Source organism: Talpa occidentalis, unplaced genomic scaffold (assembly GCF_014898055.3).
Source record: "Talpa occidentalis isolate TD23 unplaced genomic scaffold, MPIMG_talOcc4v2.1 talOcc4.3, whole genome shotgun sequence".
Lineage (NCBI taxonomy): Eukaryota > Metazoa > Chordata > Mammalia > Eulipotyphla > Talpidae > Talpa > Talpa occidentalis.
The window spans coordinates 53,216,289-53,242,481 of NW_023603184.1; the positions used below are offsets into that span (position 1 = coordinate 53,216,289).

Here is a 26,193-nt window from a genome sequence, read left to right on the forward strand (position 1 = left end):
TTTATATTCCCCATACAATTATAACCCCCTTATTTTTACCCATCCCTCCTTTCCCCACCCCCCACCCCCATAGAGTATTTCCTCCTTTCCCCACCCCCATAGAGTATCTCTTGTTCATAGTTGTTTGTTGATTTTGATATTTTCTTTCTTATAGTTATTCTTTTTCCTGGTCCTTTATTTAAGTTTTCTAGATTCCTGCTATGCGTGAGACCATCTGGTATTTCTCTTTATCTTTCTGGCTTATTTCGCTGAGCATGATCCCTTCCAGCTCCATCCATGTTGCTGAAAATCACATGTGTTTATCTTTTTTGAATACTGAGTAATATTCTATGGTGTATATGTACCACATCTTCTTTTGGGCATTTGGGTTGTTTCCAAAGCTTAGCTATTGTAAATAGTGCTGCTATAAACATCGATCCCAAAGAGCACCTGCACCCCAATGTTTGGTTCAATGCTTTTAAAAAAATATTACACGGTGCTTATTCACTTTTCTAACCCTTTATTGCCTGTCTGGATATTTTATTATTATATTTACATTAAATCACACAGTAATTTAATTCAAAGTGTCTCTAAGTGTACTCTTGGGATAGATGGAGTTTACTTTGGCATTCCACTTCTTCCTTATGATGCTGCATAACCTAACCAGAAATTTTAGTTAGGGTTTATTTCTTCATATATGTTTGTTTCTGACTATACTTAATTCTTTAGACTGAAACAAAAATGCATGTTTATAATAAATAGGGTACAAAACTCCCTCATTTAGAAGCAGTAGAGAAAGTTAGGAAATATAAAATAAGTCCAGTCTATGTCATAATCATACAAAAGAAACCATTTTTTAAAGATTTATTTATTTATACAAGAACTGGGGTACAGGCCAGATATGCGGAAGGGTGAGAGGATTCACCAGAGACAGTGCGGAGAACAGAACAGGCAGATTGAATGAAATGCACTGCTGAGGGGAGCAGCAGAGAGACAGGAGAGGTCTGCTGCACCATGTGGGCAGCAACCTGGCCGGCTGGGATCTAACCAGCGCTATAGAGGCTGTGGATTGCTTCACAGCGTGGCCTACGCCACCAGGGGAGGCCCCCAAAGAAACCATTTCATCTATTAATTACTTCTATACTATTCTACAGCTAAGAATAATTCAGGCAAGGGCCTCCCCGGCGGTGCAGCGGTTGAGCGCTGGGTTGCAAAGCTGCCCGCAGCCTGTGCAGTACCGGTTCAATCCCCGGCCGCCGGCAAGGGTCGAGCATGACGCGCAGATCTCTCCTGCTACCCGCTGCTCCCCTCAGCAGTGTACTTTGTCAGTCTGCCTGTTCTGTTCCCCACTCTGGCTCTGGTGAATTCTCTCACCCTCCTGCGCTTCTGACTCTACCCAGTGCTTGTATAAATAAATAAATAAATCTTAAAAAAAAAAGGAATAATTCAGGCATTATGAATTAGCAACAGTGATAAGAATGAGCTAACTCAAATGTTCACAAAAGAAATTGACCCACTCTGTGAGTGACTTATTTTACTATTCCTAGAGAGCTTAAACTGCTGCTCTAGTTTTCAAATTACATTTAGGTTGTCACTAGATAGCATTATTACTTTCACATTTAAAGTCCTACCTGTCAAGGTCTCTAAAATATAATTAACTGAATTCTACATACAAATTTATAAAACTGAATTTATTTTTGGTGAGTAGGTATAAACCAAAGCAAAACAAAACGACAAGAACAACAACAAAAAAAATAGCTTAGTCCTTTCTATGTAACATCTGTGCCCTCTCCACCAAATCCATGTGTTGAAGAAGTAATCCACCATGTGATGGTAGAGTCTTTGAAAGGCAATTAGATTTAGATAATGGTCATGAAAGTAGAGCATATATGAAGGGGTGAACACCCTTTGAAAAAGAGAAAAATATTAGATCTGTTGCTCTACTCCATCTGAAGATACAGCAAGGTGGGTATATGTAAACCAGGCAGAGTCCTCTTCACACATACTCTTTGCTGGCATCTTGATCTTGGCCTTCCCAGCCCCCAGGACTATAGGTGCCATGGTGGTGGGCATGACGTGAGAAACATACACCTTCAAAGTGTGATCCTATTCCTTTAAATGATATACAGTGTTGTAAACCAATGTTACCTCAATTGAAAAAAAAAAATAGATAAAAAAAAAACCTGTAAGAAGAGATGTTTGTTCTTTAAGCTAGTCAATAACATTTTTGCACAGCAGTTTGGACTAAGCAAGTGCTATAAAAATTATCAGTAAATATTCCATTTCAAGAATATTATAATCATAATACTTAGGTAGAACAACTACATAGTTTATTTCTTAAAGTCGCAAAGACATGGCTTCTTATCTTAGTTCATATACTTAGTAACTCTTAGTCTTGAGCTAGTGGGGCCTCCCTGGTGGCACAAGGGGTTAAGACACAACTTATGAAGCTGTCCTCAGCCACTGCAGCACAAGTTCAATCCCCCACCAGGGAGCTACCCACATGGTGCAGCAAACCTCTCCTGACTCACCCACTGCTCCCCTCAGCAGTGTACTTCAGTCAGTCCTCCTGTTCTGTCCCCAATGTCTTTGGTGAATCCTCTCACCCCCCACACCTCTGGCCTATACCCCAGTTTCTTGTATGTTTAAATAAACAAATCTTTAAAAAAAATCTTGAGCTAGTTAACTGTACTTATCTATAAAGTTGGGGGGAATAAAATGTCTTTACCTATAAAATTATTATATTAATATAATTAATACAATACAATCTAATGCAATACAATGCAATAATCCTACATCTTAGAACATATGTAAAAAGTAAAACCAGACTAACAGTTGCAAGCATTATATAAAATTAACTTACTTACTGTTCTAGATTCACTGAATCATAGCCTTTCTCTAAATAATATTCCTGCATACCCAGTGTTATCTGTTCCAATTACATTATTCATTCAACACATATTTATTGTGATATATACATTGTACAAGAAAACAGAACTAAAAATAGAAAAAAATGTCCTTCCCTTATATATTTACATTTCAGTAAGGAAAAGATACTAATCAAACAGCAACATAATCAAATGTAAATAACAACAGTGATCAATACTCTAAGAAATACAGAGTATGAGCATATGCAATAGGAAATGAGATCTAAACAGGAAGGTGTTTTTTTTTTTCTTTTTTGAAAAGTGAGCTGTGACCCCGAGGTGAAAGTTGATGCCATTCAGGAATGAAAAGGGCATCCATGCAGAAAAACCAGCATGAGAACTGATGTGTGGCAAACGGGTACATGCTGTATAGATGAGAAATGAACAGGAAGCCACTGTGTTTGTAAATGGTGTGTTATATAACATAAAACTGGAGAAATTGGTAGGGGTAGACTTTGCTGGACCTCATAGGTCACATTAAGGATGTTTGCCTTTATCCTAATGTCAACGAGATTGACTATGTTTAAAGCAGGGAGATGTGATGAAGAGATTAGTGTTTGGTAATGATTACTCTGTATGAAGCCTGGAGAGCAAATTGAAAGAAAGCAATTTTGCAACTATATTACCTTGCATAGTTAATAATCACAAAAACAAAAATGTTTTCAACAAAGACTATGTTTTATGCTATTACACTTTAGTCCAACATACAGAAAGGACTTGGTTTTTACTAAATATTTAGGTTATAATGAAATTTATATTCTAAGATATACACTTCTAGGGCCTCCCTGGTGGTCTAGGGGGTTAAGTCTCTGCACTATTACCCTTATGGCCTGAGTTCCATCCCTGGTCAGGGAGCTACCCACATATGGCACAGCAGGACTCTGCTGTCTCACCCGCTGTTCTCCTCAGCAGTATATTTCACTAGATCTGCTTGTTCTGCTCGCTAATCTGTCTCTGGTGAATCCTCTTACCCCCCACACCTCTGGGCTACACTCCAGTTCTTCTGCATGCAAAAAGAAAATTCTAAAAATTCTAAAATTAGAGAACTAGAAGGACCTACTCATAACTCACAATCTACCCAGTCTAACCCATTTTGTTGCAGCCTCAACCAAAGTAATCTACCTGCAATTGATTTTTCCAGACAAAGCAATCTGTTAAAGAGTCAAACAGAACTATTTTTTCCTTACAATTAGATTAAATTTGTATCTATAAATTCTATCCACCAGACTACTTTGAATGAGAATTTTCCTAAAGCATATATTAAAAAACCAAAGATAAAAGTGGTATGATTTCCTAGTCCAATTTGGTTTCCTTGATGTTAGAAAAAATTTATTGCCTCTAAAATTCTTGATATAATTTTAAGGCTCTTTCATCATCTCGATGACTCTTTCCAATTTACCAGAATCAGCACATCCTTACCACAGGCTAAATGCATAGAGCAGTATCGATAGCCATCAGCTAATAATGACTGTGTCATATTGAGGGGGTAACTATGTAACATAATGGTCCATCTGCAGCTTATTTTTTTAAAGACTTTTCTATTTATTTATGCATACAACTGGGGTACAAACCAGAGTTGCGGGGGAGGTGAGAGGATTCATCAGAGAGAATGGGAAGCAGAAAAGGCATATCCACTGAGAGAAGCAGCTGGTGCAACAGGAGAGGTCTGCTGCGCCTTGTGGGCTGCTCCCTGGCCCTCCGGGTATCAAACTCGTGTTGTGGTGGCTGACTAAGCTCTACAGCACTGTCTTCAGCTACTGCGCCACCAGGAAGGCCCCATCTGTAGTTTAAAACATCGCATAAATTGCTATCAATGACTTCTCTTTCCTATACTAGGGGGAAAATAGGAAAATGTGAGAACAGGTACACAAATGCAAGAATTTACTGGTATTAGCCCATTATATTGGCTGTGGATCCTATATTCTGATACTTTCCCTTCTCAATTTTGCCTTAACTGAATAGTCTACATTAATATTTTCCAAATCATCATCCAATTTCTTGACAGTTAATAAAATGTAACAAAATCCTATTGACATAGTTGGATCCATAAAAGACACACGTACTTCCCTTTCTGGTAAATTAACTTTCAAATGAATATTTTGCTCTCAACTGAGAATTTCCTCAAGTTTTGAGGAAATAGAAACATGTAAATAAACATGTAAATAACTGTACAAAACTATTGTTCAAAAGGATTTTAAAAGGCCAAAGAAAAATAAATAGTAGGCTTTAATAACTGCTCATTTTCTAGCCACTTATTGTTGAGACAACAATTGGTAATTTTCAAAAAAATTACCACAGAGGTTTATAACAGATTTATTTTACTTTCTGATTTTTATTTTGTTTTTTTTTTTCAAAAATAACATAATTTTGTACTCATCTAATGTCAATTTACTGATGTTTTTCCTCAAGGAAAAATTTGAAGGAAACTAAATAAAGCCTACATAACACCTTAATGTAACATATTTTATAGTCACAGAACATGGCTCTTCTTTGAGGGCTTGATAGTCTTCTATTACAATATTCTGTTTAGATCTACTTCTATTGCTAACTTTAAAAAACCAAGGACTAGACCCTAGGTCTCCCTACCATGTTCTCTGTCATTTTCCTAACAATATGTCACTCCCCAGAGCAGAGATAAGAACTCAGATACCTTGTCAAATGTGCTTTCAAAACCATAGTAATTTCTTACTTTTTCAGTTGCTCATACTTTCATCCAATGACTAGGTTTTCCTGTTATTTTGTGGAAATATTACTAATGGGCTATTAAAAAATAAACATATCTCTGTTGTGTTTCCTGAAATGTTGATTCCTTGGGTCTGGAGAGAGGTCCTTAAGAGGTACAACCAGGCTTGGCTATCATTGATGAAACTGTATATATCAACTGGTCAACCTTCCTTTTGTTTCAACTTACATTGGAAATCTGAAAATATGTCAAATTGTTGATATCATAAGGCCACTCAGCTATACTTCTACATTATATGCTCATTTCAACTCCTGGACATATTACCCAGATGAGCTACTCCAAGGTTACTACACACCCTCAGTTGTCTCTCCATAGCACATGCTTTGCCATTCCCTTTATTTGTAGAAACATTCCACCTTTTCTAACTCCATGTTTACTCCCAGGTGAACTCTTAATTACTCTTCACATCTCAGCCTTAGGATCATTTTCTCTATTAGAACTTGCATGGAGCTACAAACCCACTCACATCCTCATCCACAAACCTACAAATTTTTACCTTTCTTCAAATATTCTGAAAAATTTCAAGCATCTTTCTCAGTGCTTCTTTTTTGCCTTTTACCTTACCTAATCCTTATAAATACCTAAGCCATTGTATTGTAAAAGTTTACATATTGATATTTATCTCCGTGTCTACCCCCTAAAGCTAGCAAGTGGCAGCACTGCTAAGTGGCAAAGCCCAAACTGCCCCTTACTTTGGAGACTTCAAAAGTGTGTGCTCGTTTGTAAAGAAAAAAAATTGTGATAAAACATTCCTTGAGGAAAATATGCTTTCAGCAGTTAAAGCCAAAGAAAAGTGGTTATAAAACAGGTACAAGAACAAAGAGAAACATCCCAGATAGGAGTCTCTACAATTTTTTAAGGTAATGGTAGGCATTTATTTTTATAAAAATAAAAAGGGCCCCTTTCCAGTGGTGAAGACCTCCCCACGAGAACATGCCTCTCGCAAAGGATCTCCTTCATCCCTCCAGAAGAGAAGAAGAGGAAACACAAGAAGAAACGCCTGGTGCAGAGCCCCAATTCCTATTTCATGGATGTGAAATGCCCAGGATGCTATAAAATCACCACCGTCTTTAGCCATGCACAAACGGTAGTATTATGTGTTGGCTGCTCCACTGTCCTCTGCCAGCCTACAGGAGGAAAAGCAAGGCTTACAGAAGGATGCTCCTTCAGACGGAAGCAGCGCTAAAAGCACCCTGAATCAAGATGAATGAGAAACCATCTTAATAAACAAGTTTTGGATACAAATAAATAAATAAATAAAAAGGGCCCATGACAGAAATGCATTTTCCTATACCTGGAAATAAAGCCTGTGTTCCTAATTTAAAATATTTATATATACCATTAATATAATATAATAGGGACATGAATTTGGAATGTGATGGACATTCCATGTATCAAGATTACACTTAAGGATAAAAATAAATGACATTTCAATGAAGGGTGACTTCAAAACTCACTTTTTTGATAATTTCAAATTGGAACAACAATGAATAACATGCCATGAACAAACAGAAAACAGTGAACAGTTAATAATTATTATTTTCAAAGTGTAATTCAGTACTTGTAGGGTATACCCAAAGCTTAGGAAACTCCCTTCATGGAAGATTATTCATTCCAAACAATACTAGCTGGTTTCTGTCAACTAACTGCCATAGAGACTTAAGTATTACGTATTTTTTATTTAATCAAATTGATCTCTGATCCCTTCTATAAATTGTTCCTTTTTTTTAATACTATCTCCACAGGAAAGTAATTAGTTTTAAAGAAAAAAATGGGGATTTTCTTTTCTCCATAAAACCAAAAGGTACCACCAAAAGTATAGAGCTTATCCCGATTTTAGCTCCACCTTACTTTATAATCAAATCCTTCCTTTTTTAATGTCAGCATCCTTCATTTCCCTCCTTCTAGAAATTAAATTCCTTCCATTTTTCAGTAGGAGTTGGTCTTTCCTTAGAACTCTGTTATGGGTCAGAAAGAAATGTACTTATTGATGCTATAGAAAGAGAAGAAAGCCATAATGTAACATGACATTTCCACCCTGATTTTGTGCACTCTTTTCCTGTGATAAAAGCCAAAGAGCTAAATAGATTCACTGCTAGACAATGTGTCTGTCTGGAAAAGTTAAAGTTCAACACAAATGGTATTCAGAATTGCATATGAATACATTCTTGAGTTTCTGAAGGCAATGCTAATGAGCAAGTCACCAGATTAAAAGGTATGAGGTAATTATTACTAACACCTGTTTTACAAACTTCACTAATAAAAAACCTCCTCCACTTTCCCTATTATAACTGTTTTAAAAAATATTATAAATACCTTTTATTTTAAATAAAAGGAATTTATCAAATGAAAATGACTCGACTTCTTTACTGCACAGACAATATTAAAAGTAACCCTAAGAAAACAAAACAAAACAAAACAAAACAGGACCAGATGACTTCTCCAGTGAATTCTACCAATCTTTAAAGAGGATTTACTACTTATCCTTCGCGAATTCTTAAAAAAAAAAAAAATTGAAAAAGGTAGAAAGGTTCTTAACACATTCTATGAGGCAAATGTTATCCTGTTGTCAAATTCAAATAAGGGCAGTTCAAACATAGAAAATATAGACCAGGGCCTCCCCTGGTGGCGCAGCGGTTGAGGGCTGGGCTGCGAAGCTGCCCACAGCCTCTGCAGTGCTGGTTCAATCCCAGGCCTCCCTGCGAGGGTCCCATATGGTGTGCGGATCTCTTCTGCCACACCCATTGCTCCCCTCAGCAGTGTATTTCGTCAGTGTGCCCGTTCTGCTCCCTGCTCTGGCTCTGGTGAATTATCTCACCCTCCTGCGCTTTTGACTGTACCCAGTGCTTATATAAATAAATAAATAAATCTTAAAAAAAAAAAAGGAAAGAAAATATAGACCAATATCCCTGATAAATATAAATGCAAAAATCTTCACCAAAATTCTAGAAAATCAAATACAAAAACATATTAAGAAAATCATAAGCCATAATCAAATAGTTTTCATCCCAGGGATGCAAGGCTAATTTAATGTACATAAATCAGTAATGTCATTCACCAGATGAACAAAAAGGAAGAAAAAAATTACAAATCATTTTAAGAGATGCAAAAAGCGGACCTCCCTGGTGCTGCAAGGGATTAAGATGCAACCTATGAAGCTAACCGCAGCCTCTACAGCACGAGTTCGATCCCCAGCCAGGGAGAAACCCACATGGCGCAGCAGACCTCCCCTGACTCTCCCGCTGCTCCCCTCAGCAGTGTGTTTTCAAACTGCCTGTTCTGCTCCCCACTCTGTCTCTGGTGAATCTTCTCACCCCCCACAACTCCAGCCTGTACCCCAGCTCTTGGATGCATAATCTTTTTTTAAAAAGTAATATAAAAAGCAGTTGACAAAATTCGACACCCATTTATGATAAAACTTTTAATAAAATGGAAAGAAATAGATCTTAGTTACACACTATAAAATCATAGATGACTAACCCATATTCAACATGATACTCAATGGTGAAAAATTGCTAAGATCAAGGAAAAAGACATGGATTTCCTCTGTCAACACAACTGTTCAACATAGTAATAGAAATGCTAGTAAGAGCAATTAGGCAAGAACAAGATTTAAAAGGAATTCAAATTGAAGACACAAAATTGTTGCTGTTCACACATGACATAATATGGAAAAAACAAAAGGCTACAAAAAACCTACTAGAAAAATAATTGAATACAGGAAAGCAGTAAGATATAAAACAAACACTCAAAATCAGTTGCATTGATATATGCAAGCATTTCATCAGAAGAAAAGGAAATAAAGATAGCAATCCCATTTACACTCACAACAAAAAAGAATGAACCACCTAGATAAACAAAAAAAGTAGGTAAATTACCAATATATTGAAAACTATAAAACATTGTTAAAGGAAATAAAAGATAAAAAAAGGGCCTCCCCTGGTGGCGCAGGCAGTAGAGCACAGCACTGAGAAGCTATCTGCAGCCTCTGCAGTGCTGGTTCGATCCTGGCCGGCTGGCAAGGGTCCCACATGGTGCAGCAGACCTCTCCTGTCTCGCCCACTGCTCCCCTCAGCAGTGTATTTCGTCAGTCTCCCTGTTCTGTTCCCCGCTCTGTCTCTGGTGAATCCTCTCACTGTCCCCTGCATCTGGCCTGTACCCCAGTTCTTGTATAAATAAATAAATCTTTAAAAATATATAAATAAATAAAAGATAAAAAGAAATGAAATGATGCCTTATGGTCATGAATTGGAAGAGTAAATATCATTAAAATGATCATATTACCTAAAGCAATTTGCAGATTCAATACAATAATTATTAAAACCCCAGTGATTTTTATAAAAGAAATAAACAATTAGTCACCTCTCAGCAGCTCTTCATCAGAAACAATCATTCCAAAACCTTGCATCATACCACCTCATAATTAAACCAGTATTAATTTCTCAGTATTCCTCCTAAAATTTAGAAACTAAACTACTATCAGTGGTGTGAGCAATATGGGATAATTTTGAGAAAAATAACACTTAATAGAAACTAACCCATTATCTGGTAGAAATATAATCAGATTATTCCTATATTAAAACTCATAAGGAGTAAAGGGCACGCAATATTCAATTTTGCCTCATTTCTGCAAAGTACACAATACTTAAATATATTTTACTACTACTGAATTTAATCTTGTCTGTTAACAGCTCTTTATCGAATCTATAAAAATTCGCAAAATACTAACAATTTTAGCTAACTAGCATGTTTTTTAAACACAATTTCATTTATGAATCAAGTTGATTCTCAGATTACAATCTCTTTGGAAAAAAAAAAAAACTGCCTCAAATAATCTAATCAATTCTAACAGAAAAAGAAACTCTGGGTGCAGTAAAATGGCCAGTTACTAACAGAGTAGAAACTTGGTAAAGATAGACTGAATTAATGGATCATTTGGTACATAATTTACCTAAACTACATACTGCACATTAAAGCATTAGACTCCTCTGACAAGCCTTCACAGATTTAACTAGTCAACATAATGTGGTCCACATTAATTCATTTACTAGCAGAAAAGTAAATTAAATCAAATATAAGAGGATATACTAGTAAAAGAAAGGAACATATTTCAAATTTAATCCTTTTTTTCCTCCTAAGAAAACTAACACTGACAAAGATCAAATATCACATCTTGGACTTCAAAAAATTCTAGTGTACATGTAAATTTCTACAAGGATAGGATACTCACTGCAATATGATCTGTCATATAAAAACGAAAAAGAATAGAACTAAAATGCCTAACAGTCACAGATGTAAAACTAATTATGGTACATGTCACATTTACTATTAGTCATTTATAATAAAATAAGTTTTGGGGCTCCCTGGGGGCACAAGGGATTAATTCTCAGCACTATGAGGCTACCAGCAGCCCCTACAGCATGAGTTGGATCCCAGGGAGGTGACCCACATGGCACAGCGGACCTCTCCTGACTCACATGCTGCTCCCCTCAGGAGTGTATTTCAGTAGATCTGCCAGTTCCATTTCCCATTCTGTCTCTGGTGAATCCTCTCTCCCACCCCTTCCCAGCACCTCTAGCCTATAACCCTGCTCTTGTATGAATAAATAAATAAAATAAATTAAAAAAAATAAGTTCAACCTATATAATGGACATGAAACAATTGATATTTGGCATGTGAATACAAATACACAGATATGGACATTGACATAGATGCCATAGATGACATAAATACAGACAGTGAGAAATGTAGGGAAGTTTCTAATTTTTTTCAATTCACGATCAGTATCAACATACATTAGTATGTATTTCTTTTGAAATGTAATATACTTGACATTTTTCAAGATCTCAACGAATAAATAACAATACAAATACACAATCGATGAAGGTGTGTGTGAATATATTGTACTTTAAAATTCTAATATTTTCAAAGGACATAATTTTGGAAACAGGGATATTCTGTACAGTGATGGTTTGTTTTAATTTTTTTTTTTATATAGAGGCATGTTTTCTTTCTTTCTTTCTCTCTCTCTCTCTCTCTCTCTCTCTCTCTCTCTTTCTTTCTTTCTTTCTGTTTATACAAGCACTGGGTACAGTCAGAAGCGCGGGAGGGTGAGAGAATTCACCAGAGACAGAGCGGAGAGCAGAGCAGGCAGAAGGACCGAAGTACACTGCTGAGGGGAGCAGCGGGCGGCAGGAGAGGTCTGCGCACCATGTGGGACCGTTCTCTGGTGGCCGGGAAGCAGCCGGGGATCGAACCAGCGCCGCAGAGGCCGCGGGCAGCTTCGCAACCCAGCGCTCAACCGCTGTGCCACCGGGGAGGCCCAGTACAGTGATGCTTTGTGAACATCATTTTCTCGGTGGTGAAACAAGCAAGATCGGGTATCAAAAAATACGTGAATGTTTCGGTTAGGTTTGTTTTTCCTTAGCCAATTAAATATTAAAAATAAGTAATGCATTTTAACAAAAATGTTTAGAATACATTAATAACATATGAATTTATGATAATAGGGGTAATCTAACATACATTATTATTAAATAAACTGTATTATGGAAAGCACCAACATTTTAGTGATTTTGTGTCAGTGCTGTTGACTTCACATCTCCCAATTTCTATAATAAATGAGATTAAATACATACATAAATAACTAAAATCTTAAGAAATAATTTCTTAAGACAATAAATTGGGAAATGTCTTAAAAGTACAACTTGAGTGATATTATCGTAAATAATAAGTGTGTGACAGTTATCCTTTTATTTCTACTTTTGTGCATTCTTCACTGTCTTAATCATATGCATTATTTTCATATGTGAAATACATAATAAACTTTGAAAAATTATCTTGCAAACATTTCCATGACTTAGGGTAGAAGCTTTCAGAAGAGCAACATTATGGTCCTAGGCTCTTCTAGTCTTTTGATAAATTTCAAGATAGTCAAAGCACAGGATTCAAAAGAACTGCATAGGGCATTATAGAACAGGACAAGATAAGACAGGGTAGGATAGGAGAGGACAGAATAGGGTACGCCTTGATAAGAAAGGATAGTAAAAGAAAGGTACGGATAGAGGGAAATTTATGAGTGACATTTAAGACAATGGGTGGGTTTGAAAGGGATCCAAATGAACTTTGAGTAAAGAGACAAAGTTACTGATCTTTAACAACTTAAGTGAAGCCCAAACACTAAATATCATCCATTCTGTAGTTCCCCTATGAGGTGACATACCATATTTCTTACAGTTTGGTTATCTTATGTGATCATAAGACACTTAGCAAACATTCTTTTTTTGGGGAAAAGAAAGTATTTCAACAAGCAAATACAGAAATCCCTCATTTTGTTATAATATGGACAAATCAGTTGTCCTCTATTATAAGAACACCTAAAGAGTTATTGATTAATCTATTAATTATAAAACCAGCAAAATAGCATATAGCATTTACACATTTGTATTATGTTTTATTTTATCATAGTACTATTTGAGATAGCAGGGTTAATAGCAGATAGCGGAGTTAATCTAAGTGATAATTTCTGAGAGAATGAATAAGTAAAACATGATCGATGCAAACTGTGGAATACGCTGAAGCATTTAAAGCAAAAGATCAAAGAATCACACAGTCACATGGATAGACTTTGAAAACAGTATGAGGTGAAAAAAGTCAGAATGAGTTCTTCCTCACAATAGCATTCTTGTGAATTAAAATAAACATGAACATAAATTACTTTTCAATAAAAGGATACAAGTCAGCACATCAGAAAAGTAGCTAACTGGATTTTCAAGGTGGAATGTGAACCAAGTTAAAGTTTGTAACTTACTTGGTTCAGCAAATCTCTGCATATGTACTTTTACCCTCTCCCATAGTACAAACTGAAACAGCAATGTCAAGTGATTTGGAAACAGAACATTGAAGAAGAAAGATGCTATGTTAACCTGTCCAGGAAGGACTTTACCAGGAAGAGTGACCACCAACCTGAGACATTCACATTAGACTGCCATGTCAGAAAAAAATGCATTTTTGTTCTTTAAACCATTGAAATTTAGGGATTTCCTTTTGTAGCAGCCTGATTTACCCTAGTCAGTCGCATTATACTGAGATTTAAAAATTTCATGAACGGTCATTTCAAAAATAAGACCATTTGGTCACCAGACAACTTCAAGTTAAGGGTTTACTTGAAAATTCTTGTATTTAATCTTTAGGGAGAATGAAGTATTATCAGAGAAAAGAGGATTAGAGATTGTGGAGGGGCTAATAACAAATTAACAAATGAGTGCATGAACAATGAAGAAAGCAAAAAGGGGCCTTGCACAAATCCATGGAGGCAGTGTACCATGAACTGGGTATAGGTTTATATAAATATTGTGTACCTGACATCAGAAATAAATTCCTTGTTCTCCAGAGACAATTCCCTGCTAATTTCCTACAAAATGAATCTCCTGTATGTGTACCATAATCTTTGGATTTCTTGGAAGAAAGTATAAGGAATTTGGAGCTATAAACTCTAAACCACTCTCATTGAATAGCAATTAACTCTGCACTTAAGTACTTTTGAGACTATAACTTAAAAATATATACAGTTCTTTGGAAAATATCTTTTTAAATACTTCTGAATTTATACATTAAAGAAAACCTTCTCTTAGTTACTGTAAAGTTTTATAATCATCAACAATCATTTACAAACAGATTTCAATGTCAAAGCATTATTTTTTTTTTTGAAAATACTTTTCTTTTTTAAAAAGATTTATTTATTTATTTATTTATGCAAGCACCCGATATAGTCAGAAGCGTGGGAGAGTGAGAGAATTCACCAGAGCCAGAGCGGGGAGCAGAGCAGGCAGAAGGACCGAAGTACACTGCTGAGGGGAGCAGCAGGCGGCAGGAGAGGTCTGCGCGCCATGCGGGACCGTCCTCTGGTGGCCAGGGAGCATCCGGGGATCGAACTGGCGCGGCAGAGGCTGCGGGCCGCTTCGCAACCCAGTGCTCAACCGCTGCGCCACCGGGGAGGCCCTGTCAAAGCATTCTTGACTTCAAAAGTGTCCGCTGAAAGAAATTAGTCTAGTAATGTCATGAACTTGTCTACTATAGTTTACCATTAAAAAGGGAAGAGAAACTTTTTCTACACTCATTTCTCCATTATCTTACCTCTCCTCAAAAACAGTGTCAGAAAGATAGTACTTTAAATTATGTGAAACTGACATTTTTAGTAAGTCCAAATGTTTCAATATTAGAATTTTCATGTAATTCAATTTAATCATAGAATAGTTTAAAATTGTGGACACTGGGTTTTGCATATTTCAATAAATTAAAGATACAATTGTTAAGAGGCGAAGTCAAAATTTCAACTTTCATCAATTTATCCAAAAATGCACATTCGGGGTCCCCCAGTTGGTGCAAGGAGTTAAGACGCATCCTGTGAAACTATTGGCAGCCACTGCAGCATGAGTTCGATCCCTGGCCAGGGAGCTGCCCACATGGCGCAGCAGACCTCTCCTGTCTCGCCTACTGCTCCCCTCAGCAGTGTATTTCAGTCAGTCTGCCTGTTCTGCTCCCCACTTTGTCTCTGGCGAATCCTCTCACCCTCGGCACCTCTGGCTGTACCCCAGTTCCTCTATGCACAAATAAATAAAATCCTTTTTTAAACATGCATCTTCTTGTCACTGCATTATTTTGTCACTGATACACTAATATTCTAGAATTTTCCTTCCTTCCTCCCTCCCCCCACTCTCCTCTCCTCTCCTCTTCTTCTTTCTTTCTTCTTTTTAATGGAGGTAACACTGGTTTACAACATTGCGTATGGTTCATGGGGGCATATTCACACCTCCTCAGACAGGTCACCACACCACACCTACCACCAAAGCACCATGACCCTCCACCATATACAATGGGCCCCACTCCCTTCTCACCTCACAGTCATCTCAAATTCTGCAGTCATATTTCTAGGGGTTGTTCTGGTTTACTTTCATTAGTCTCTTAGTATTATCACTCTATGTTCCATATATGAGTGAAATCACCCAGTAATAGTCTTCCTTATTCTAACTGCCTTAGCTTAACTCCCTCCAATCCCATCCACATTGTCACAAAAGGCAAGAGTGTATCTTTTTTTATAACTGAGAGTATTCTATAAAAGTGTGTGGATGTGTATGCACACACATATACAGCACATCTTCTTAATCCACCATCCTGTCACTGGGCATTTAGGTTGTTCAGATAACTTGCCTATTTTAAATAATGCTGCAATGAACATAGGAGTGCATATATCTCTTTAAATGAATGATTTTGATATCCTTTGGGTAAATACCTTGGCATGGAATTGCTGTATCATATGCTTTATCTATTTTTAATATTTTGATGACCCTCCAATGCCATTTTCCGTAGGGCCTGGACCAAGCTACATTCCTACCAGCAATATATAAGGGTTCTTTTTTCTCCACACTCTTGACAACATTTGTCATTTCTGTTTATTTTATATGGGATGGGCTTGTGCTTTTTAAGTCAAGAGAGTTAACAAAGTTCAAGACACATAAAGTAACTTATCAAAAGTAACCTGGCCAAAGAAAATCAGTGAGATGTATAAAAACACTCTAGTCACCCTATCCCGTCAGTATTCTTAATATGTGGTTCTTATTTTCTTAATGTTAGGTCACCCTTATCCAGCTTGAAGGCCAAGTACCCACAGGAGGTGGGTTGACAGGATGTTCACTCAGAAAGATAAGATGCTAATCAAAAGTCACAAAAAAGAAAATATATTAGAAAAAAAGTAAATTAATAAAGAGAACCAAAGCGTATCATGAGGATAAGAAAAACTTGTTGGGATTACTGCTAATGAGTTTTCTAAGTTTACATTAAGCAAATTGATCTGCAATTTGAATGGGGTATTTAATAAATTCATCATATGGGAAAAGCAATATAGCAGAAAGACATTCACCATACATCTTTCTTAAATTTATTTTAGCATTTGAAGTGCCCACATTTTTAAAATCTCAATATATGTTTTATTTGTGTACATCACTCATTTCTTATCTTAAACTATACCAGAACTCTGATATTCTTGATGCATGTCTGGATTTTTCAACAATATTCATTTTTTAACATGTCTGGATTTTTTTAACAATTTTCAAATCCATGAAAACCACTAAAGCATATAATTTCCCCCATATAGAACATATGTTGAATTAAATTATCCACAGATAGGGATCATTGTCAAATTCAACTTTCCAATTACTGAAAATGTAAACAAACTTCTTTTCTTTTGCCCCAGTGCCCAAACCCAAAAGAAACTATTATTCTCAGGATGCTAACTTTTTATTATCACATTGCTTCACTTTCATCACTTACAAAGTAACATTAAATGTGGATACTAACAGTAAGATAGTATCTCTCCCCAACTAAATAATGTGTTCTTATACTAATGTCCCACCTAAGTCTTAGCAAAACTATTAATCACAGCAAGATACCACTTCAATTATCAACAATGTCAACGCAACATGCAAAGCACGTTGGATATTCAGGATCATCTGCCACTTTTAAGTGATGAAAACAAAATCTCTCATATTTTTCTCCAAACTGCACTTTAGACTCCCTGGAGGAACAACAGGTGTCAGAAACAACCAATTTTCAAATTTCTGATGCTCTCAATTCTGAAAAATCTTCCCTATCTAATCATCAGCACAATACTTTGAAGTAAGTAAGAGCAATTAAGTGAAACATTATAATGTAAGTATTCACTGTAAGTAAATATAGAACAGTCAAGTGAATATGACTAAAAAATGATAACAGGGAAGAAAAGAGGAAAGCTGGCATTTTGGGGGCTTCATAATAAGTAGTTTAATCCATGAGCAAGTTATTTATCATTTCTGCGCTTTAGCTTCTTCTTACTTGTAGACTTTACCTTGTAGACTAGTCAAGACTTTGAAAAGGTATAAAGATCCTACCTAACACAATGTCTGATCCATGACCTCTCCTGCCTTGCCCATTGCTCCCCTCAGCAGTGTATTTCAGTAAACCCACTTGTTCAACTACCCACTCTGTCTCTGGTGAATCCTCTCACCCCCTGAACCTCAGGTCTAGACCCCAAGTCTATGCAAAAACAAATAAAATCTTTTAAAAAAATAATAAAAATTCTTCTTGAATTCAAACCACAGGGCATACCTGGGAAATTATAGGTAGTAGCATTAATAGTCTCTGCAATAAAAAGTTGATGATGATGCTTTGTCTAGTCTAAAGTTGGTAGAAAGCATGGATTCCTTCTCAACAACAACAACAAAAAAAAAAGCCACATCAGCTATGAAACCAAACTGACAAAAATCTTAGATCTATTTGCCCAGTGATCCCAGACAAAAATCTTAGATCTATTTGCCCAGTGATCCCAGTCTCTGACTTTAAGAAATTCACATGTCATCAAATTTCTGTCTCGGAAAAAAGTTAATTCTGATATAACTCCTAGGACCTTTGAGAGGGTAAATTAGTTGATGTTTCTAAGTAACTTAAGAAAAATGACTAGCCAAGGGAAGGTCATCACTGAAATTAGAAAAAAATCTCAGTGTTCACAACTTTCTTCCAATTATTACACGTATCTTAAGAGTGAAAAAAAAAAAAAAATCCTCATGACCATGCATGAAATCTAAATAATAATTATAAGACAAAGCAAAAAAAAAAAAAAAAAAGTCTCATCATGGACCAGAATAATTAGGTTGAAATTCAATGGTCCATATACAAATGTTAGTTTGGGAGAAAATGTTATAAAGCCCAAAGACTTATATATAGTGCTACCATAGAATGCATTCTCTCCTAAAATTAAAATGTTTATATGCACTCAATTATATCCTCTAATTGTTATAATGCCATAAATACAATTTAGATGAACATGGGCCTCCCCTGGTGGCGCAGCGGTTGAGCACTGGGTTGTGAGGCTGCCTGCAGCCTCTATAGTGCCAGTTCAGTTTGTTCCCCAGCAGCCAGCGAGGGGCCCACAAAAAAAAAAAAAAAAAAAAAGAAAAACAAAACAAAAAAAAAAACAACTAGATGAACATGAATAAGAAATCTTCCATTGACAGTAATTTGAGTTAAATTGCCCCAACATATAATAAAAAATTAGAAAACTGAATTTCTAACCAATACATTAGTATTTTTTATTAAAGACAAGGAACTACATTTTTCATTCCTTGTAAATAACAAACAAACAAAAAATATTTTCAGTTTAAGAAATAAATGGAGTCCTGGAGTCCTTTATTTTAAAGATTGTTCTGAGTCGTGATATCACAGGCTGGATTGTAAAATAAAATTTTTTGTGAGATTTCAAACATTAAGATTTTTTTGATAGTATCATCACAGATTTGAAAGATGTAGTTACCAAAAGCCAATTTTTGAGGGGAAAACTACTACATAACTCAGTGAAATAAATATTTTGCATAAGTTCGAACTGTTCATATAAGAAGTATAGTTTCTTTAAATTAGGAGAGTAGATTAATTTTTAGGGAAAAAAGTTTTAGAGTTCTGAGGGAAATCTGAATTCTAACACACCCGTTTCTTCTTTTTAGCAGATACTTCTTTTTATACAGAAAAACCTAAGCAAAAATTACCAGTAATAAAATCAGAAAAATAAAAAAAAATAAAATAAAAGGTTGCTGTGGGAAGAGAGATGAAGTTATTGCTTAGCCCTATTGCTTATTTGCCTGTGTGTTTGTTTTGGCATCCCCCAAAAGACGTTTTGTTCCCTTTCAGCTGATCTTAAGATTCCAACTCACAAGATGTCATAATTAAACATATCCTAGGAAGTCCATAGCCTGATTAACACATTAACTCGGGCACAAATTGGTCATGACCTCGTAGCCTCCAGGTCTGGTTCAAACCAGGCAGGGAAAGAGTAATCATGATAAAATCTGAGACATATTAATCAAAATATTATTATTTGTTCCATCAATAAAAATATTTTCCCTATCAGTTCTCATCCAACTTTTTCATTCCTCAATTCTAGTCTGACACCGGTCACCTAGCCTACTAGAAATAAAAATAGATAATATCATCATTAAATACCACCAGAAAGTCATAAAATTAGGGAGAAATCAGAGATAATTTTATACTTGCACACCAGTCAGTAACTATTACCCACAAATTTCCATTCTATATCAACTCATGTTTTAGAGAGGAAAAAGAGGAATATCCATCCTGATGCCTTTTTATTGGATTAGTTGGTGACTAGTAGTTGCTTTAACGGACATGATAAGTTCATATGACCATAAAAGCAGGAATATCTCCCCCACAGTACACAATTACTGTCCAAAATGGTAGCCACTATCCATACATGTCTATTAAACATGTGAAATATGTCTAGGGCCACCAAGGAATTAAAATCTTAAATTTATTGATTTTATTAATCTAAATATAAATGTAATATGATATTCTTTGTATTACTGGGAAAATTTTTAATATTTTTAAACAACTTGGGTATGAGAATTCACTTTATCTGTAAAATGTTATGATTTTAAACAGAATTTAAATTTAGAAATCTGAATTTTCAAATGAAAATTTAGTGACTAGATATAAAATATACTATTTCAAATAATAGCCAAAAAATGTAACTATATAACCCTTTTTTTTTTTAATATTGACCTCTATTGGATACTACATTACTATGCTTTGGGTATATTATTTTAAATAAAATATATTATTAAAATTAATGTCACAGTCTTCTTTCTTTTTTTTTTAAATGTACTTCTGGAGAATTTTAAATTACATATGACCCACAGTACATTTCTATTACACAGCAAATAAAGTGTAATACTGACAAGTGGCAAAATATCTAAGATGGACCAGTGAAGGTGTTTAGAAAACTTGTGTAGGGGCCTCCCTGGTGGCACAAGGGGAAATCAATAAGCAACTATAAACCAGAGACACACTAGGGAGGTGGGGGGGTGGGGAGAGAAGAAGGATAAGGGTCGAATAAGGGGGGGTGCAATTGTATGGGGAATATAACCAAAATGAAAATGTATACATTGTGCAAAAATGAAAAATGATGTAAGAATTATATATATATAAAAAAAAGACATGGCACTGTGAAGCTGTCCCCAGCCACTGCAGAACGAGTTCAATCCCCAGCCAGGGAGCTACCCACATGGAACAGCAGACCTCTCCTGTCCAGCCCGCTGCTCCCCTCAGCGGTGTACTTCAGTCAGTCTGCCTGTTCTGCTTCCCACTCTGTCTCTGATGAATCATTTCACCCCCATGACTCTGGCCTGTACCCCAGTTCCTGTATGCATAATAAAATCTTAAAAAAAGAAAAGAAAAGAAAACTTGCATAGTATGAGGGAAAAGCAAAACACCAAACTGGACTGCATTCAAATCCTAACTCTGAGTCTGACCATCCAAAGGGAATTAAGCATGCCATTAGGCCTTCTCAGCCTATATATAACCCACTTTCCTGGCATAAACAAAATATTTGTGAAATGCTTGGTGTATCAATTGTTTACAATAAAAACAGTTGGATAAACTGTTACTTTTCAATAGATAGCAGAAATTTCAAACAACTGTTAAGAATTAGTTTCTGTCTTCCTGCAAATGGGTTATATTCCAGGAAAGACTCTCCCTTCCCATAATACTTGTGCAAATTTGTTATTACCCTACTTTTTATAGATGAATGACTCAGTGTTATCAAAATGTTTAGCAAATAGAAGTACTGCTTCCATTTTCACTTTAAAGTGGCAGCAATCAAATTCAATTCAAGATAGACCATGGTAATTTTTTTTTTTAGATTTATTTATTTATTTATATATACAAGCACTGGGTACAGTCAGAAGCATGGGAGGGTGAGGGAATTCACCAGAGCCAGAGGGGAGAGCAGAGCAGGAAGAATGACGAAGTACACTGCTGAGGGGAGCAGCGGGCAGCAGGAGAGATCTGTTGTGCCATGAGGGATCCTTGCCGGCAGCAGGGGATCGAACCTGCACTGCAGAGGCTGCGGGCAGTTTCACAGCCCAGTGCTCAACCGCTGCACCACCAGGGGAGGCCCTACCATGGTAATTTTTAAGAAGCCAAAAAGAGATTTGATATCAGATACTTATGTGGAATGTAGAAGAAAATGTGAAATATAGAAAGGCATGGCATTTTTTAAGATTATTTAGATTATGTGTGTATTTTTATTTAAAAAAAAGATTTATTTATTCATTTATTTATTTATTTATTTATGCATACAAGAACTAGGGTACAGGCCAGAGATGGAGGGGTGAGAAGATACACCAGACACAGAGTGGGGAGCAGAACAGGCAGACTGACTGAAACACACTGTTGAGGGGAGCAGCAGGGAGACAGGAGAGGTCTGCTGAACCATGAGGGTAGCTCCCTGGCCAGGGATCAAACTTATGCTGCAGTGGCTGCAGATAGCTCCATAGGTTGAGTCTTAACCCCTTGAGCCACCAGGGAGGCCCTATGTGTGTATTTTTATGTGTGTGCTTGTATGTGCACTCCATTATATCTGACTTGTCACCAAAAATTTTTAAATTCAGTTACACAGCATCCAATTAACTTGTTGGTTTCCATTCAACATATTTAATTTTAAATAAGTTTCACATTAGCTTATACTATGTCATAGAACTGAAATCTAAAATTTAGTTGTGTCTTTCAAAGTAGTCTATTCTTGGATTTTAAAGCAAATAGCTCCTAATTAACATTTACCACATTTTTATTTAAATAAAAATTTATTTTTAATTATTTTAATTAACGTGTCAGTTGTTTCTATATTTATATAACTTAGGGGTTATTTCATATGTGTACATGCATCACTCACCCTCCACCAGTATCTTGTGCCAGTGACCTACCCCCTTCTACCCTATGCCCTCCTTCAACATCTACCATTTCTCACAATTTACCAGCATAACTCTCAAGTATTTTCTCCAAGTAGGCCATCAAGGTACATAACAAGTCAGATATATGTCCCACTGAAAAACCTTATGTTCACTAACTCACACCACAGGGGAATTTCTAGGAAACAAAGTAAAATAATAGACCAGCAATCTGTCCTATGATTATTAATGAAAATTTTTTATCTTGTTTGTTGAATTATAAGTATTTACTTGATGGATTTTTCCATAAGATTGACATGGAAGAAGTGTTACTGTCTATGTGTTCATTTGAAAATCACAGATTTCATGACAGTTTTGCTGGATGGATGGATAGATGGATGTAAGGAAGAAATAAATGTTCAGAGCTATGAGTTACCAATAAAATAAATTTAATCTTTGAGGCTGTTTTTCTCAACCAACTAATTAAAAATTTAGGTAATATATTATGATGTGTCAGTGTAAGTTCATCATTTGTAACAAAGGTACCTCTCTAGTGGGGGATGATGATAATGGGGGAGGCTATCCAATTGTGAGGGTAGTAGACATTTGGGAAATCTCTGCCCCCTCCTCAATTTTACTATGAACTTAGCTCTAAAGAAATTCCTATAAAAATAGATATTATTTTTAAAAATCAATATTGCAATTAATAATTTAAAATGGTACTTTCTTGCATAAAAATATCAATTAATTAAATCAGCCTCAAATTAATATGCACTCTTAACATGTCGAGCATTGCTTTAGGATATGAGATTTAAAGAAAAATAATACCTATAAATCTAAAGCATGGAATAAAAGGTTGGTTTTATTTAATTCATCTGAACTAATCAAAATTTTTAAAAAATCATTAAATCATAGAAAACAAAGCAATGCAGTTTCTTTTTAGAATGCTTTCTTCTTAACGAAAAGGAATGGCAACATTCTGCCTCCTGAAGATTTTTCAACATGTTTTATACTTTCTGCTTCTTGCTTAGAAAATGTGATCTCCTACTACAAAATAAGATGTCTTCAGTGCTGCTGTCTTTTGTTACGGAGTCAGGTGTGAGGGGATGAAGAGGAAGCATGAGATCAAAGAACAGGGAAAAGAAACATTGACAAGAAGTAAATCACAGCAAAGCTTTGCATAATATCATTCCCATATTGAACAAGAACACTGGAACTTTAAGTAACCATGACCTAGGGCAAGATTCTGAGAAACTCCCAGATATGAAATACCAACCACCTTGGGCACAGAATTTGTGAGAGCTGTCAGTAAAAAGAAACAGTGAAAAAAAAAAATTGGTCTGTTCTGATCACAAAAATCTACAAAGAGCTGAAGAATCTCAACAAAAACATAGTAAATAATCCAGTCAAAAAATGGGCAGAAGAGCTAAAAAGAAACTTCTCTGAAGAGGAAATGCAAATGGCCAACAGGCATATGAAAAAATGTTCAACATCACTTGTAATCAGGGAAATGCAAATCAAAACTACCATGAGATACCATCTTACACCAGTGAGAATGGCACATAGTAAAAAAACTAGTAATAACAAATGTGGTGAGGTTGTGGAGAAAAAGGAATTCTCTTGCGCTGCTGGTGGGAGTGCATATTGGTCAACTACTATGGAGAGCTGTCTTGAGGTTCCTCAACCTGCTAAAGATGGAGCTTCCATATGATCCAGCAATTCCACTCCTAAGTATTTACCCAAATGACACAGAAACAGTAATTCCCGAGGGCACCTGCACCCCTATGTTTATAGCAGCAATATTTACAATAGCTAAGCTATGGAAACAACCCAAATGCCCAAAGATAGATGACTGGATCAAGAAGATGTGGTACATGTACACAATGGAATATTACTCAGCAATCAAAAAAGATAAACTCATGCAATTTGCAGCAACATGGATGGAGCTGGAAGGGATCATGCTCAGGAAAATAAGACAGAAAGAAAAAGAAAAATACAGGATGGCCTCACTCAAAGCGAGGAATTTAGAAAACCTAAATAAGGGATCAGGAAAATGACTAATTATAATAAAGTAAAAATCAAAATCAACAAGCAACTATAAATCAGACACACACACTACCAGGGAGGGGGATGAGGGAGTAGGATCAAAACAAGGGTTGTGGGAATTGTTTGGGCAATATAACCAAGATGACAATGCATACATTGTGCAAAAATGAAAAAAAAAAAAGATATAAGAATGATATAAAATAAAATATAGTAAATAAAAAAATGGTCTGTTCAACTAACGGGCTGGCTGAGAGTCTTGATAAGTGAGCGCTAAAAACCTGACAGGTGTTGGTCCTGGGTGAAAGTGATCCAAGGGGCGCTTTGCAGCTGGCAAGATGCAGCAACTTTGCTCACAGCGTCACTAGCCTGGACCGACCGTGTAGTGGTTTCAATGTAACACATTATTTTTGTTTCTTAAAATAATGCAGTATTTTATCCTGGAAAAGTGTAAGTGATAAATCAGGAAAACTGAATTGCGTTAGAGAGGACAAATGTTTCTAAGGACAGCTGTAGTAAATTCTGCAATGAACGGAAGAACCGACCAAGCCCTTAGCAGTGTCTGTGCACACGCGCCACCGGCCGGTCCCGGGTCCTACTCACCCCCAGCATCTGGTGGATGTAATAATATTCTGGTCCTTGGTTGTACAGCAGGAATGTTTTCCAGAAAAGCAGGACATTCAAGGAGAGCCAGATAAGCTAAAATCACACAAAAGAAGAGTAAGGAAGGCATTACCTGGTGAGTGGAGCCCTCAAGCGCATTCCTGGTGCACCAGAAAGTGTTTTCAAGGGAACCTCAACGGGCAGGGCCAGAGAACATCCTCAACTGACCAGCTGGAATCACTCAGAACAAAGCAAACCTCAGCTCCTGAACCTGGGAACAAGTCTTGGGTCTCAAACAAGTCTCAGTGGCCCTGGAAAGCCCCGCTGAATGCAGGAGCCTGGGGCTGGAAACCAGCCTGCAGGAGACACAGCTGGGGAAGCGCTGCGGACAGGGGAGGGGGCGTTAGAGGGTCAGAAACCACCTTGTCCACCAAAACTGGCCTTTTCTCCCTCGCGTTCGCGCCCCCAGCAGGACCTGTGCGCGCTGCTGGCGCGGCGGGGCGGGAGGCTCCTCCGCATCCGAACAGCGGAAAGTTTTGTTTATTGAAAATGTTGGATTTAGAAGCAAAAACGTCCAGCTTCCCACCCGCGCGCGCTCGCAGGAAGAGCCAGACCGCGGCGCCGAGACAAAGCGCGGGGAGGTGGCGCGTCCTACCAGGCAGAGGCGCGCGGCGCCCTCGTTGGCCAGCCAGCTCCTCCAGGACACGGCCATGCCGGCTCCGTCCCCACCGCCCGGCGCGGCCTGGGCAGCGTGACCGCGGGGCGGCCTGGGCAGCGTGACCGCGGGGCGGCCTGGGCAGTGCTGACCGCCGGGCGGCCTGGGCAGTGCTGGCCGAGGGCGCGCCGGGGGCGGGGAGCCGGGGTCAGAGACCAGCGGCCGCTGGGGGCCGGCGCCGCGCCAGCCAGGGTGGGGTCGGCGCCCCCAGCCGGCCCCTCAGGCCTGGAGGCTCGCCCCGCCGCCGGCCCGCGCTGCTCACTCGGCCTCCCCGACCCGCGCTCCCGCGGGGCTCCCGGGCCTCGGCCCGCGCCGGCGGCGTCTGCGGCTCCCGCGGCCTTTGTCTGCCGAGCCTGGGCGGCTGCAGCTGCTCGCGGTCGGGCTGGAAAGGAGGCGGCGTCCCCCGCGCTTCCACCC

General features: G+C 37.4%; 1 protein-coding gene and 1 pseudogene across 10 annotated transcripts in view; one reads left to right on the forward strand and one right to left on the reverse strand.

The window, feature by feature from the left end:
• NOX4 (NADPH oxidase 4) overlaps window positions 1-26,193 on the reverse strand; it is a 248,422-nt gene that overhangs the window by 176,865 nt on the left and 45,364 nt on the right. For 5 of the 9 annotated variants that reach the window (XM_054699596.1, XM_054699598.1, XM_054699594.1 and 2 more), the window contains one exon: window positions 25,062-25,157. The exons of 2 other annotated variants lie outside the window; for them this stretch is intronic. In XM_054699596.1, coding sequence (XP_054555571.1) covers window positions 25,062-25,157 — 96 coding nt within the window. Of the gene's footprint in view, window positions 1-25,061; window positions 25,158-25,716; window positions 25,783-26,193 lie in introns of those variants that run through there. 2 more of the 9 variants (XM_037523119.2, XM_054699593.1) reach the window with 1 other exon arrangement.
• On the forward strand, window positions 6,568-6,893 carry LOC119255702 (40S ribosomal protein S27-like; annotated as a pseudogene). Its single transcript, XR_005127520.2, has one exon. The product of XR_005127520.2 is annotated as a 40S ribosomal protein S27-like (transcript).